This window comes from Gossypium hirsutum, chromosome D12, assembly GCF_007990345.1.
Source record: "Gossypium hirsutum isolate 1008001.06 chromosome D12, Gossypium_hirsutum_v2.1, whole genome shotgun sequence".
Classification (NCBI taxonomy): Eukaryota; Viridiplantae; Streptophyta; class Magnoliopsida; order Malvales; family Malvaceae; genus Gossypium; species Gossypium hirsutum.
Window position 1 is genome coordinate 29524198 of NC_053448.1, and position 17089 is coordinate 29541286.

A 17089-nucleotide genomic window follows, 5' to 3' on the forward strand; every position below is an offset into this window, starting at 1 on the left:
AATAAAACGAGAACAATGCAGCACAGAGAAACTTTGTTTTGTATTTTCTTTTATTTTCGCATACACGGCTATAAAAATCGGGGAAAGCCTTTGTATTTTTTTTACAGACACATAGATTGAATACAAAAAATATATTCAAAGAAAAAACAAAAACAAAGTAGTCAAAAGGTGATTTTAATTCTTTCTTCGCTTTTCTCCTTTGCTCTTTTTTTCATTAATAGCATTGAAATAAAAAAGAAAAAGAAGGGAGTCTACCTTCTGGAGTACTCCGTCGAAGTCTTTATCCGTTCCGGTTAGAATCGGGGATAGATGGGTAAAGGTTTTGAGTCTGAAATGGCGCATGGAGAGGAAGAGATTAGTTTTTTTAGGGTTGATTTGTGAATTTTAAATGACTGTTGATTTTAGGTTTAATTTAGCCTTTATTTGACGAAAGAAACGACGTCGTTCAGAGCCTGTTGCAGTGGCCATGATACGACGCCGTTTAGAGGCTCAGATCCGCGCGGTGACCCGTTCGATGGTCTATTTGCGCAGCGAACCTCTCTGTGTTTCATATCGTTTCAATTCAGTTTTCTTCTTTTTTATTTTATACTGTATATTTAAATTCGGTTTCATTTAAGTCCGCAGTGAAGTGATGTCGTTTTCATTATTTGGTTTTGGACACCTGAATCTGTGTGCTTATTTGTTGTTTCAGTCCCTCGTTTTTTTATCGAATGAAAACTAATCCTTTCATTTTTATTTATTGATGTTTGCAGCCTATTTAATTCTACTTGGTTTCAATTGAATTTTTGTTCCATTATTTCATTTTATTTTGTTTTATTTTACTTTTAACTTTGGTTCGATATTAATTAAAACTTTATTAACTTAATCTTAAATTAAATTAGTTCTTATTTGGATAAAATTATTTCTTATCTCTAATACTACTTTAATATTTCAAATTAATATTGTTTTAAATTCACTATAGATAGATATGTGTATTTTTTTTTCTTAAGAAAAAATACTATTATCCTTATAAACTTACTAAATTATTTTTAAGTATATATTAATATTTTGATTTTGCTATGATTATTAGTTTTAAGTGTTTTAATCTAAAACGGTGTCGTTTTGGCTTCTGAACTTAAAACTCAAAATGACACCGTTTTGATATGGTTATTTAAGCCCAAAATTTTTTTAAAACTTCATTTCAACCCTTTGCTTTTTTAAAACTTGCAAAAAACCTCTCAACTCTCTCTCAACTCCCCAGAATTTGGCCAGCTTGGGTCGCCAGACCGCGGCCATCGCCGACGACGGCGCCGCCGTCTGCGGTGGCCGGAAAATCAAAAAAAATATTTTTTTTTAGTTTTTTCAACTCCCAAACCCAAAAAACACCAATTTTCATCGGAATCGGACCGCCCTCGCAAAAAGGTACGATTTTTTATCCTTTTTATTTTCGATCTTTTTTTAAAAAAAAGAAAGAAAAGTAAATAAATAAAAAACCAGAAGGTAAAACATCTACCTTCGAAAATGACTTGTATTTGAACTGACTTCTTTCCGTTTTCTTTTGATTCATTCGTGAATAAAAATACATAAAATCGGGACTCTTTTTATAGCCCAAGAATAACACCTATTTCTCTATTTTTCCTATTTTTTACACTGTTTTTTTTTTTGCTTTGGACTCTCTTAGTCCGTTTTGCAGGTACAAACGTGGCGGCACACACGGAGAAGGCAGCGCGCTCGGGTGCTACCGTTGGGGCGTGCGACGGCTGAGCTTAGGCTAAGGTTTTCTATTTTTTCTTTTGTTTTGGGCTAGGTTTCTGTTTTTTAGTTTTAGGCTGATATGGGTTTGGGTAAAATTGGATATTGGGCCTTAGTTATTTGGGTTAATTTTTGGACTGGTATAATGAGTATTTGGGTTGAGTTAGTGGGTTTTGGGTTGGTCTTTGGGCTTAATATAATCTGGGCCCAAATTTTATTGGATTTGTAATACTGGACTATTATTGGATTTTTATACCTTTATTTGGTTTTTTTAATTTGGTTAACTATGGGTCGGGAAAAATGGGTTATTACAACAACAGATGAGAGTAGCGACAGCTAAGGGTTTTGAAAACAAAAAATGAAGTAGAAAAGAAGAGGAGCAGAAGTAGGAGAGAAAGGAAAGTCGTTCGGTGCTTCTCCGATAGGTGATGACACTAAAATAAGCGATGACGACATCGGAGCAAGGTGAACAGAGAAGGAGAATCCCAACAGGATTTCAAGTTCTCTGTGAAAAATAATTAGAGGAAATGAAAGAGCAAGAGGAAAAAGTTGATCGGTGCCATTATTTGGACTAGAGAACAAAAGTCACTGACAATGCAAGAGTGGAGCATGCTGGCGGCGACTAGGGTTGGGAAAGAGAGGAGGAGAAGAAGAAAAGAAAAAAAAAGATGGGAACGAGAATGAATAAAAGAAAAGGAAAAAGGGAAAATAAGAAAAGAAAAGTGAAATAGAAAAATAGATTATGACATCATCAAGATGTCATCATGCCATGTGTTACAATTCTATTTTGCCACCTATCTCAAATTTAACGGTGTTTACCAAACTAGTTGACGGAGAGAAAGTTCGAGTACCAATCTGGGATTAAAAAAACTTTAAAAGGGAAAAGTGGGCAAGTTCATGTACCAATTTTATATTTAACCTTAAATAAATAAAAAAAGTTATTATATTTAAATAACACTATGATAGGTGCAACTTAATAAGCAAATGCCTCTAAAATAGTAGTAAAATTAACAATTAAACAAGAGTTATATAATATCCAAACAATGACAACAAAATAGTAACAATATAATAGTGAAATGACAGCAAAACAATAGGAAAACAACAAAAAAATAGCAAAAAAAATTTTTAAATTCAAGCAGGGTCGAGCCTGAGCCAAAAAACCTTACCCAAGGCCTAACCCGTTTATGTATATATATATGTGCGCTCATGTGTGATCCGAACGAATTAGTGTTGTTGACATTTTTAAAATCTACAATGTTAATTAAACTCAATTTATAATATTATTAAAATAAAAATTATTTATCTTTTAAGGCATCTTAAATACAATATAACAATAGATTATTACTAAAAAAATTTAAACACATTAAATCTATGTTACTTAAGGAATTTGATATGATGAAAATCGAAATTATTAATATTTGGTAACTAAAAATATATATGAAATTTAGTTAGAAATTTGAGATTGAAAATTAAGAGAAAAATAAACTTGAGAATGAAATGAGATTGGGAAGGTTTATATACAGGAGTGCCAAAGGGTAATATTACTTTCTTCTTTTAAAAAAATTGATTTTACCGTTGATAAAAACCAACAGTCACGATTTGCTATGTTTTTTTTTTAGAATTCGGTTTTTATCCTTAATTTTACCGAAAAAATTTGCTAAGGATTGAAATTCAATTTATAGAGCGGCTAGAATTGAAGAATCAAGTTAAATTTTAAGTTGGAGCCGCTTTGTTATGTGTTGCACAGAGTTACAGAAAAGTAGTCTTTCAAATGGCAGCAAAAACCTCCGTGATGTGGTATCAAACATAAAGATGATATTATTTACAGCAATAACATACAGAAGAAGCAGATATTGAAAGGGATCCAACAGTCATGGTACCCCATAAAATAAAAGAGAGGTGAGAGCTCCAAGTTTTCTCAAGCCTTACAAGTAACACAGACGCTAAACAATTTCACACACAAAAAAATAATAATGCTTTTTAGGCAAAGTAATGTGGTGTCAAGATATGGAGTGTCTCCTATCTTTGCTGGGTCTTGTTCGACCTTTGGCACCGGAAGGGACGAAAGGATAAAGCCGTCCGAGCTTCTTGGAAACTGAATTCATAAATGATTTTTTAGGCAAAGGAGGCTTATCAGATGATGGCGTAATACTTCCCATAGGACTGCTTATTGCCGTTTTTGCTGATGTTGATTTTTCTATTTCTTTCAATCTCATTTTCATTTTCACTAGCTCTAGTTTCAAGTCCTGGTTCTCTCTTTTCAAGCTGGACAGTTCACCTGAAACTGGGTGGACATCAGTAGGGTATAAATTCACCTTGGAAGGAATGACAGCAGGGGAATCTCCACTTCCATTCATAACATCTCGAAGGCGTTGCTGCTCATGGTAAAGGACTTGAACCACGGTCTGCACTGGAAGACGGTCATTCTGAGCCGCATGCGCGCAGGCCTCCCTCGAGAGTTTCTGGCAATCCATTAAACTGCAAACTTTCTTCCTCTCCATGTCAGTAATAGTGGGGTGGGCCTATTGATTGTAATCAAATCAGTGAAGGAATATATGTATGGTGGATCAAAAAGATCATAACAATTATATTGAAAAGTTGTGAATCTCGATAGTAGTAATATTATCTTGTATGCAAATGCTTCAAGATCACCATTACTGCAATGTGTACGAAGTCTTGGAATAAAGTTGCAGCAGATTCTTAAGATGGAGATTTATGTACCTTGAGGTAGATATCTATGGCTCTATACATCCCATCCTCTGTTACCCTGGATTGTTCCGGAATGAGTTCAGCAAGACCGATGAATTTCGAGATAGGTAGATTACGGTCAGATGATATTTCAACTAGGTAGGTCTCCATTAGCTTTCCCACCCTTTCCATGTCACTTGGTGGGGGAGAAATGTACTCATCATCTTCTTTGTATCCAAAATGGTGGCCTTCAGTTTCATATTCAACGTAGTTCGTCAAGATCCGCTGCATGGTGTCCACATCAAATAATGTATCCCCGGTAACAGAATATGCAGGAATCAAGAGATCATCCAAAACAGCCTGTCCTAATTGCAAGGCCATCCTTCTCTCCAAATCAAGTCGACAAGCAACAGTTGTTTCAAGGTATATCGCTGCACGAAGCAACACGGATAGAAAGCTTACAGACATTGCATTTTTCTCCCTAGGCAGAAGACTCACTATGGTTTCCAACACGACCCTTTTCTCGTGTTCTTGTCGTGGCTCAATTTTCTTCCTCCCCTTTCCAAATACTTCCTGCATGAAAAAAAAGGAGTCTGCACTTTAGACATCAAACATGTATCTAGTAAAGAAGTCCATCATGTTGGTATGGGTGTCTCACCAAACCTCTAAGAGCCTTTTGTGCATAAAGCATAAGCACTGGACCAAGATCATATTGTTTAAACCCTCTTGCTACCATTGCAATCAGAACCCGTTGGAAGATGTCGATTCGAAGAACAGCTAAATCTTCAGCCCACCAATCGACAATTGGTCTCGAGTTAGTGGTTGTCAAAGAAATGGTACTATCATTGCCACTATCAGACCTGCTAGACATATAAAACTGGCTCTCTTTGCAAGCTAAATACGCGATTGCGTCAATGCACCGGCTCACTAATTTAACTTCCTCTGCAATAGGGAGGAGGCTTTCAGACATATGTAACACAGAAACTGCTCCTGCTAGACTCTTAAGTGCCACTTCATTCAAGTAGGCTTCAGTTCTTCCCACAAGATTTCCGACTGCATAGTCCTCAGTCATCTCGAGATACTCGGCCGCACATCTTAGCATGGCAATGTTTTCGGTGCTTATCTCGAAATTTATCCCATAACAGAATTTAGCTGCTAGTTCAAATGAATCTGCTCCACCTGGAACATTGGGGATTTCTATGATTGAATGATCAGCATCATTGGATTCTGATACAACTTTCCTTACGTATCCAGACTTAGATATTAATGGAAACTGCAATTCAAGTAGGAAATAAGTTCAAAAAGTGCACGGTTCTGCCATAAATAAAACAAAATATAGATGCGAACTTGTCTATAAATGGTACTAAATAAATACGAACATCAACTGTATCCAATTAAGCGACCATGGTTCCAACACTACGGCTGCTTGTCATTCTTGATAAATGGAAATTCATGAATTAAAGTGTTTGATTTCTACCTTATGCAGTGAGAAAGAAACTCCTCCAACTTGGACAGTGACATCACTGGGAATCTCCTGAGAGAAAATCCTGGGAAAAACAACAAAGAGATCAGGTTATCAACTTCAGCAGCCACTTCATCAAAACTGATCCCTGTTACTGAAAGAAAAGGGGATAATACTGATACCACTCGCTGGTTCTCTTCATGGCTGTGGAAAGAAGCTCCTTTTTAGATGACATGTTAAGACTAGTAGGTGCAATCTCCTCCTTAACAAAATCCACCATGTAACGCACTCAACTAATTTTACCATGATCTATCTTATCTCTATCTCCATCAAACCATAGATAATGAGAACCTTGGCAATTGGCAGAGAGAAATTCTGACACGATGCTTATAACTTTACAAGGTTGTAAGGAAGCAACAGAAACATGTCATTTCCTTCAATGTTTTGTCTCTTTTTCTTTTGCCTTGAATGTTTAAATGAGAAGCAGAAGCAGGAGCTATCATCTCTCTAAATCTCTAATGAAACTGCATTATCTAACTTCAGCCTTAAAAAAAGCCATCAGAAATGGGGAATTCCCAAAACTAGGCCTCACAAGGAAACTAGAGGGCAGGATGTACGGTGGACAAGGTTTTAAATGAGTGGCAATTTTGGTAATAGTGGAATGAAATGAGGTGAGTGTATAAGAAGATAGATGAAGATTAACAGCGTGTGGTGTGGGTTGTAGAGATGAGATGGCTTCAACTTCCTTCCTTGGCGGCTAAAGGTCGAAAGCTTGTGAGTGGGAAATATTCCCATCCACAAATGTTCCCATCTCTCTCTGATAAAAGTTTATGTTTTAGTTATTACAGGATATTTAAAAGATTTAATCTTCTAACTATTTTTAAATATGTTACTCTTATATTGTTTTACAGTGTAATAATGGAGAAAACATTTTTGACTACTTTTGTAGTCATCATATTAACATTCCAAGTCTAGCCCTTGTGTAATTGGTGATGTGAGCGACTACTTGTTCACCACTTTAACTAGTCTCCAATCGGCAACAGTAGGAAAATGGAAGGAAAATGTTAGAAAAAGTTTTCCACATTAACAGGCCTAAACTAAAATTGCATCTCTCGTATCCATACATGGGTGAGGTTGAGATGACACATGTCGATGGGTTTCTATTCTGAAAAGTGATAGAAGAGATCAGTTTGTCCCTACATTTTGAAGGCAGCAGATAACTGGGTTTCTATTAAGGTTGGGTAGAAATTCTCCTTAAAAACTAATGAAAAGCATGATCATCTGTTTTACGCAATTTAAATTAAAGGTCCCTTTCATAACGTTGATAGTTGATTTGATCGCCAATCCACGGTAGGATTTGGTATGAAGTAGTGGGATTATTTCACAGCTATTCCGGGCCCCATCCTTTGGATTTCCTGGTTATACCAACATTAAAAGGATTTTTGTATTTAGTTGCAGGCAATTGTCCCATTTTCTCAATTATTATGTTATTCTATCAAATTTTGACTCTTGGTGCATTCAAGTTAAAAGGACTAATGCTAATGGGCACCATAGCTACTGGAAACTTTTACACATTAAAAAGAGGGTAATTTAACCATGAAATGCAAAAGCTTGAGTTATTAAATGCCTTCTTTTAATAATTCCCGGCTATTTCATGAAATATGTAGCTCAATTCTTGAAATTTATTTTTTTTCTCCTTATAACACACTAAGCTGTATTCACCTTGTTCACATCGACACTATTATCTTTGTAAGAAAATGTACGTTGAATCATATTTATCTTTTTATTTAAGGGTTATAGTCATAGAAATATTTTGAATAGTTCTAGACATTTTAATAATTTTAACTCAATTCAGAACAATATTCAAATTTGTAATTAATCAGGCTAATGTGACATTATACAAAAAATGCTTAAATCATAAAATGGTACTTAAATTATACTTTTTTTTCTCAAGTTGCTATTTAATTTTTTTTTTGGTAACATAGTATAGTTTAGTATCACTTGTAACCAAAATTAATTTAGGTACCAACTTGAGAAAATAGGTATAATTTAGATAACATTTTGTGATTTAAACCTAAAATAAAGTAATTTTAAACTCTAACATTTAAGATTTTTGTTAATTTGATCCTTACTCTTCAAAAATTTGATCCTCACTCTTCAAAAATGCATATAAAGAATTCAAAAAAAAAATTTCATATTTTCAATAAAGATCCTAAAAAGTTGAAATTGTAAAAATTTTCCAAAAAAAAAAGGAAATTCTTTTCTAGTTAAAAAAAAAAAGTTATCTACTCCTTGAATGTTAATATATATATATTGAAATTTTAGATACCAATGTCACATCTTGCATGGTAGTCCATATATATTTTATTGTTGACATGACACTATTTTATTCAAAAATAAATTTAAAAAAACAAATACATAAAATTCTAAAAAATTAATTTTTTTCTTATTTTCAAAAAAACCATTAAAAATATGAAAAATGCTATAAAGCCATTTGAAATTCAAAAATGAAACATAAAATTAGTTTTTAAATTAAAAAATATAAAAAATGAAAAACTTGAAAAGTAGAACAGTGGTAGCATGTGCCTGATGTTGGTATTTTCACCTTTATTATTAAATTTTCTTAAAATTCAAAAGTAATTGAGCCTTCAATTTTTTATATAGGGTAATTTGAATAACTTTATATATATAGTATTTAAATTTAGGGTAAACTATATTATTAGTCATTAAACTATAGTTAAGTTCTCATTTTAGTCATTTAATTAAAAAGTTATAATTTGACCACTAACATTTTTGATTTTTTTTGTCACTCGATTGTTAAGTGACACTTTTTAACTTGGTATAATAATAATTTTAGTCCTTAACTTTTATATTTTCTATCAATTAGACCATGATTCTATATAACATTATAAAAAACTCAAATTTATTTTAAAAATAAAAAATTCTATATAAAAATCTTAGAAAAATAAAATCTCAAATAAGTTGTTTTTAAAGATTAATATGTATGGGAAATAAAAAAAAATCATTCTATAGAATTCAAAAACAAATTAAAAACAAAACAAAAAAAGTTAGATCATTACATATTTCCTTAGTTTTTCTCGAAATCAAATTAGCAATATCTTCAAAATGAGTTCCATGCCCTTGAAGAACATCCAGAATTGAAATTACAAAGGCACAGGAAATTGACTCTAATGACATTCTCTTACCCAAAAAAATATAATGTATCACAAAATTTTTTTTTTCAAACTCAAATCGATTAATTTCATTTAGTTTATTTTTCAAAACCCAATTTGTAAAAATGAATTATATCATGAATTTTTCTTTTCTTATATGAAAAGACTATGTAAAGAAACAAAAGATGTAAAAAACAAAGAATCAATAATTTTGCTTAATGTTTTAAGGAATGGGTATTAGATATTTTTATATAGATATTACAGAAAGAAAATTTGTAGAGTTTAAAAACAATTTCCCCTCATTTTCTCCAACTTTATATACTTTTGCATAAATTTTTAGAATTTTTTAATATTTTAAATCAATTTTTATCATTTTATATCTAATCAGTCAAATTGGCCAAAAGTATAAAAATGGAGGATTAAATTTTTTATTACTCCAACTAAAAAGTGCCATTTTTACAATCAGGTGACAAAAAAAAAACTTCGAAACAATAGTGACCAAATTGGAATTGTTTTTAGTTAAGTGACAAAAAAGAAAATTGACCCACAATGTCGAAACCATTTTTTTGAAAACAAAAAATAGTTGTCGACTTTAAAAATGAAAATTGGAGTCTCCACTGATCCTTTATTGGGGTGTGATTGGCTCACCTTAAAAACAAATTTGGTCTGCAAAATTTGAGAAAACAGGTTCGGGAGTCGGTTACGCACGAGGAAGGGTTAGCACCCTCGTAACGCCCAAAATTGGTACCGAATTGATTAATTAAGGTCTTAATGTCGAATATCAAAAATCCGTGAAGAATTTAAAAATACGGTCCTCCCTTTTTTTATTAATGTTAATTTTATAAAAGAGGCTTAGATAAATTGAAGCGGATGCTAAAGACCTTCTTGTCTCAAAGTAATCAAATGTCACACCCAATACGTTAGGACACGACATTTTTAGTCCTCGAGAATAAGCTTGTCTTTTGACTTTCAAAACTCGTGCGGTGAAGTCTAAAAAAGGATATTCAATTGCTTTAAGTCAGATGAAAAATCGAAACTCAATACGTTAGGGCATAATTTCTCAAAATTCCGAGCATTGAATATTGTCGTTATTATTTTTTGGAAAATTCTCGTCTCGAGAAGTCAATGTGTCACGTCCAATACATTAGGGCACAACGTGTCAAATTCCCGGGAGGAAGCTTTTTATTTATACGTTTTGATTAGCGAATATTCTCGATTATTTAGACTCGGCGAAGAAAATTGGAACCCAATACGTTAGGGTTCAATCTTCTCGAAGATTCCAAATCCGGAGTATCGCATTATCTTGAAAACTTTTGTATGAAATAACTTTGACATTTGTAATCTTTTGAATGAATAAAAAAATGATTGAATAATAATGTACAACGCGAAATGATAATTCGTAAACTAAAGCATACACTAATGAGTAACAAAGATTTAATATATACGAATAAACAATATTATATACATAAGAGCAATGGTTACATGTAAATACTAACATTTAAAAGCTAATGAATTAAAAATCAATAATTCATATATATTAATTTAAATAAGTAATACATATGGGATGAAAAACTTAATATAAATAATATATATATAAGAATTGAAATAAATTAAAGATGTTAAAATATTTGAAAGAAATAAAATATATATATAATAATATGAAACTAACAATAGATTATATATATGTATGTATAAAGAAAATAATTTAATATGGAATACGTATACCTATATAATATTATAATAGTATTACGTAAAATTTTTTTTATAAAAATCTAAAAATATGTAATGAGTGAATATAGATAAAACATATCGTAGAATAAAATGAATTCAAATAATATTAATAATAGTATATTATAAAAAGGTAAATATATGTATAAGATTTTAAAAGAAACCTAAAACAATAATACGTATAAAATAAAGTAATGTATATATAATGGTAAAATATATAAGCGAATAATATTATCAATAATAGCAACAATAGTAATAATATTAATAATAATAAAAGTAGTAATAATAATAGTGATAATACCAACACAATGATCCTAATACTAATGAAAATATTAAACTAATTAAAAAAGAATAAAAAAGATAACACAAACAAAACAAAAAAAAGGATTAGATTGCAACTAAAACGAAATTAATTGGGGAATAACGTAAATAAAACAAAATAAGGGCCAATGTGCAACACGCGAACGACATGGAGGGTTAATTTGGAAATATTCCCAAACCTCCAAAACGCTGTGTTGCCACGTGGACTAAAATAAAATGAAAAACAAATTAAAGGACGAAATCAAAAAAAATAAAAAGGATCGAATTAAAACAATTGGAAAATGTGGGAGAACCAGGGTTGCAAAAAACCCATTTAACAGAAACGCGCGGATCCCCCATGGGACGGGTTGGGTCGCGCAAGAGTTACTGGTAGTGGCCAATATGGTGCCGTTTTAAACCATTGAAACAAGGTCTAAACGGCACCGTTTCAATAATCAGTATAAGATTTAAAAAAACAAACCCTAAACACCTTATCCCCCTTTTAGCAACCAGAAAAACTGAGGGCCGCCCCTAAGAGCGCCGTTCCGGCGCAAAACCCTCACCTTTCCTCTCCGATTCGAATAGAGGTGATGAAGGTCCGATGGCGCACCGATCCAAGTAAGGTTTCTGAACCCTTTTCTCTTTATTATTTTCGCATAAAACTAAACGAAGAAGAAAAATAAAAAAATTTGGAGAATCACCTTCAAAAACTCAGTCTTTTTGCTTTTTTTTTTGTATTGATATTGTGTCTGAAAAGAAAGACAAAGGTTTTCTGTTCTTATAGCCTCATTCGAAAAATAACAGAATAATAGATAAAAATGAAATAAAAATAAAAATACAATTCGTTTCTGTTCTCTGCTGTGTTTTGTTTGTGTTCGCAGGTACTGCATACGGAGGGAGGACGTGGCGTGTACGGAGGTCAGCTGGAGGCGCGTGGAGGCGCTGCATGAGTGGGGAGTGGCTCGGCACGCGCGGAGGATGGCCTTGATGGCTGCGACGCTGGAAGCTGTTGCTGTCTAGGGTTTCTTTCTCAGCTTGGCTAAGTGTTGGGCCTCCGTAATTGGGCTAGGTTAGTGGGTCTTAGTGGGTTTGGGTTTAGCTATTTGGGGCTGTAATATATTTTTTGACTTTGTCATATGGACTGTTATTATTGTTTTAGGTTTTAATTCTTATTTATGAGGGCCCGGGCCAAAATTGGGCCTTACACACAATTTAGTGACTAATTGTAACACCCTTAACCCGTATCCGTTGCCGGAATAGGGTTACGCAGCATTACCAAAATTTACAAATGAAATACAAATATTTCATAACATTTAACATTCATACCAGAAATAGATCATATTCAATAATATTGTCCCTTAAATGAGCCTTCGAGGCCCAAAATATACAGTAGAAACAAGTCAGGACTAAACCGGGTACACAGAGAATTTTTCGCAAAATTTCAAAATTTTTCCAAGATGCAGGGGACACACGCCTGTGTGGTTAGGCCGTTTGTGCATTCGAAATAGGGCACACGGCTGTGTCCTAGCCGGTGTCCTTACCCGTGTAACTCTCTGACTTCAGTCACACGGCCAAGCCACACGCTCATGTGCCAGGCCATGTGATCAATTCTGAGCATTCTATTTTGAAATTTTAAAGATGCAGGGGACACACGGCCAAAACACATGCCCATGTGCTTGACACACGGCTAAGACACACACCCGTGTCTCTGGCTGTGTGTCACACATAGCTGAGACACACGCCTGTGTCTCTGCCCTTGTGGATGAAATAAGACCACTTCTAAGCCATATTTCTCACCTAAATTTGTCTTCCTCCTATATAAACACTTAAACATATTCCCAAACCAATATAAAATATTTGAATCAAGACAAAACCAAGTCTTATGCATATCATATCATCATATATAACCAAGTATCCATACTTAACAATTTGATCACTTACATATATATTCATATTTGTACCAACTATACCAACTCAAACCATGTTACAATTTTCCTATTAGTTAACCATCAATCAATTATACCAAAACAGATATCAACCATGATAAGGTCATATACTTATATATATCAAAATGTATCAAACATAAGTCATTCAAATGGCTAATCACAACAAAACATTTACATTCCCATCAATGACCAAATTATCCTATACATGCTATTATACCAAAGTTGATTTAATAAATATACCAAAAAAGGGCAATTGATAGTGTGATGTGGCTCTGACTAGCTTCCAATCTTAACGAGCTTTCTGGCTACTATAAAACAGGGAAAATAATACAGAGTAAGCATTTAAGCTTAGTAAGTTCGTATAACATTGAATTTAACTTACCAATTAATTCACATTTAAGGTAAGCAAATAAACATGCTCAAACCAATTTGGCCAATTGCCTAGCACACATCTTCATCAAGCATGTTAGTCATGTAATTCACATAAATACCAAGAAACATGAATGAGCTCATCAATATTCAATTTCCACATACATGTATTTATCACTTCAAGTGTCCATGAACATGTACATATCATATCTTTGTATTTCAAGTATTTCTCATAGTAATTCATCTTGAATTCATATCATCTCATATCGAAACTTTACCCATTAAATCATTTAAAATATCGATGGATACAAGGATAGTACACATGAAGTGTACAAAATTGTAAACTTTCAATTCATATTCGGGAATGCTCATACGAGCACATAAACGGGAAGCTCTCTCTCGAGCCATATAATAGGAAGCTCATGTGAGCTGTATAACAGGAAGCTTATTCGGGTTGTATAACGGGAAGCTCATAAGAGCCATATTCAGGAAGCTCATGCGAGCCAATAACGGGTAGCTCTGAAGAGCCATTAATCAGGAAGCTACGAATAGCCATATATCAGGAAGTTCAAGCGAGCCATATCGGGAAGCTCTAGAGAGCCATTAATCAGGAAGCTCACAAAGAGTCTTTAACCGGGAAGCTCACAAAGAGCCATATATGGGGACGCTGATAAGAGGTGTTGTGTGTCTACAACACATGCAGAATCACAACCAATCGGGATGCTCCGAAGAGCTATTAACGGGAAGCTTGAGAGTGCCATATATCGGGATGCTCATGAGAGCTAATAACGAGATGCTCTTTTGAGCTATGGTGTGTCCGCAACATATGTAGGACCACAACCAATTCGGGAACCTTGTATCCATCGAATCTCATTTATCCAAACAGAACTTATTATTTATCGGGTATTATCGGATATATGATTAATTTCATACATATGACATTTATAAAATCACATATACAACATCCAATTTAAACATATAAATATACACAATTTAGTTACACGAACTTACCTTAACAATTGTTTCTATATACAAAATCTACTAATCCGACACTTTTTCTTTTCCACGATCTAACTCCGTATTTGGTCTATTCGGATCTATACGAGTAAATTTAGATCAATTTAATACGATTCATATTCAATTCAATCCAATTCACATCTTAGGCAAAATTACCATTTTCCCCTATACTTTTATTTAATTACAATTTCATCCCTAAGCTCGGAAAATGAAATTCATGCAATTTAATCATTATTCCAAGCCTAGCCAATTTTTACATATCACAATTGCAGCCCATGTATTTCATAAAATTCAAAATTTTTCCATAAATTTTACAACTTTTCAATTTAGTCCCTAAATCATAATTTCATCAAAATTCCCTTAGCAAAAGTTGTTTATCTATCAACAACCTTTCATTTTCTACCATAAAATTTCATAATTCAACTATATTCATCCATGGAAAAATCCTAACACTTTGATAATTTTACAAATTAATCCCCGAGATAGCTAGATTAAGCTATTACGATCTCAGAAATATGAAAATTATTAAAAACAGCACAAGAAAACATACCTAATTAAGCCAAAACAGCTTGCTTGAGTTCAACACCCATAACTAGGGTTTCCATGTCTTTAATTTGGGAAAGATGATATAAAATGATGATATTTCTTATTTAATTATTTCATCTTTCCAATTTAGTCCTTTTCTTTATTTAATTTTCCATGGATGAATCATCATACTTATCTACTAACTCCTTTTTATGGTCTATTTTCCATATAAGGACCTAAAATTTTGAATTCCATAGCTATTTGATACTTATAGCTACTAGAACTCAACTTTTTCATTTCATACAATTTGGTCCTTTATCAATTAAACATGTAATCGGTAAAATTTTCTTAACGAAATTTTTATATGATATTCCTATCATACGGTAGACCATAAAATAATTTTAAAATAATTTTTCTTACGGACTCGAATTTGTGGTCCCGAAACTAGTAATCTGATTTCACTAAAAACGGGCTGTTACACTAATGTTGCAGTTTACCCTTAAATTTAACTCAAATTGATTCAAAATATGTATCATTAATTATAAAAAATGTACACTAATATTTTATATATTTTATAATTATATTTAAATAAATATATACATGATATATAATTTATCTGAATTAAATTAAAAAAACATACTTGTTCAAATCAAGTTTCATACGGGCTAAATGAATAACTCAAAATTTGGAGAGACCTTATTATCATTAATGGAGTAAATAATACTTTTTAAAATTTTGAAACTTTTTTATATTTTTATATTTTTGAATTTTTAAAATTATTTTAATTTTAATTTTAATTTTTATAGAGATTTTTAATAATTTTTTTAAAAATATATATATATAATTTTTTAAAATTTATTTAGGTTTCTTTATTTAAATATGAAAGAAAACTATGTTGAAATTTTTATGTACTTTTACAAAATAAGAGTAAAATTAACAAAAAAAAATGTAAAATTTGAAAGCAAAAAAAGTTATTGCATTTTTTATAATTGTCACACCTATGTGATTAATGATAAATTTGGATGTTATTATCAATTGAACCAAAATTATTAAATCATTACAATTATAGAGATTTAATGTCTTAAATTAAAGTAAAATGAGTAAATTTTAAAATATGTAAGAATGTGTTGTACCCTAGTTGATGGGACTGAGCAATGAACCTAACATACACCTTGAATATACTGTTTAGACATATCCCTCGGAGGCACTCTTCAGCTCGATGCTGAAGAGGGCCTCACTTATTAAATTTTGTGCTAGATTCCAACCATAACATTCTATCAGAGGTGATTGGACCTATAGCAGCAGACCACTTGACCACTTACCTTTAACCTTTCGATAGAAACTTGGTACCTTGGGGCTAGGGATAAAAGTATATAAGGTTCAAGGCTCTTATGGACACTAGGGCTCTCTTCTCCCTTTCTCTTACTTTTCTTTTACCTTTTCCCACTTCATTATACTTCCATGCATCCTCAACCATTTCACCAGGAATTCTAGTTCTTGGGTGGGATTTAAAATGTTTGCATAAAGAAAAGCAAGAGGTACCAAGTTTGATCGGAAAATTTTTACATAAACATGTAAAAACAAAGGCGAAAAATGTTTACATAAAACACCATAGTCCCACCACTTATTTTATCGGACTCGTCACCTCAACCTACTATCTGTCTCCATATTCGCTCTAATTCCATGAAAATAAAATTTTGCTTCAACTTTCAGCCACAAAAATAATGGTGATCCCCTCAAAAAGAAAAAGAAAAAGATATAGGCCTATCTATGCCAGAGCCAACAACCTTGAACATCAGAGGTCGTCCCCATCCCATGTGCACAGTTTGTAATAGATTAATTCCTAAATCCTTCTTCAAAATTATACATATTTAAATGAATTGGTATGTAAGCTAGCTTTATTTCATGACTAATTTGGAATTACTCAAGTCTGAAATTGATGCTTTTAAGCACTGCCAACAGATCAGTTGTCAAATTTTCCTAGCTTTATATAAAAGATACATATATAAAATACTTAAATAATTATTTTAAACAAAAATCCCCTCACCATAGTCACAATCCAGAACTCTATCAAACTCAACTCTACCAATTATCTTTACAGGAAAACCCAAGTTGAATCCATCCTCATAGGCTATGACCTCTTCAAATTC

The 17089-nt window shown here is 32.5% G+C and overlaps 1 protein-coding gene across 1 annotated transcript; it reads right to left on the reverse strand.

Moving 5' to 3' along the window:
- Positions 1–3526: 3526 nt before the first annotated feature.
- Positions 3527–6663, reverse strand: LOC107945360 (BTB/POZ domain-containing protein SR1IP1). The gene is made up of 5 exons (XM_016879333.2): positions 6064–6663; positions 5897–5966; positions 5078–5692; positions 4453–4992; positions 3527–4253 (listed from the first exon to the last, which is right to left on the reverse strand). Exons 1-5 carry the CDS (start codon positions 6159–6161, stop codon positions 3732–3734), a joined length of 1845 nt encoding a protein of 614 aa, XP_016734822.2. The 5' UTR covers positions 6162–6663; the 3' UTR covers positions 3527–3731.
- Positions 6664–17089: the final 10426 nt, after the last annotated feature.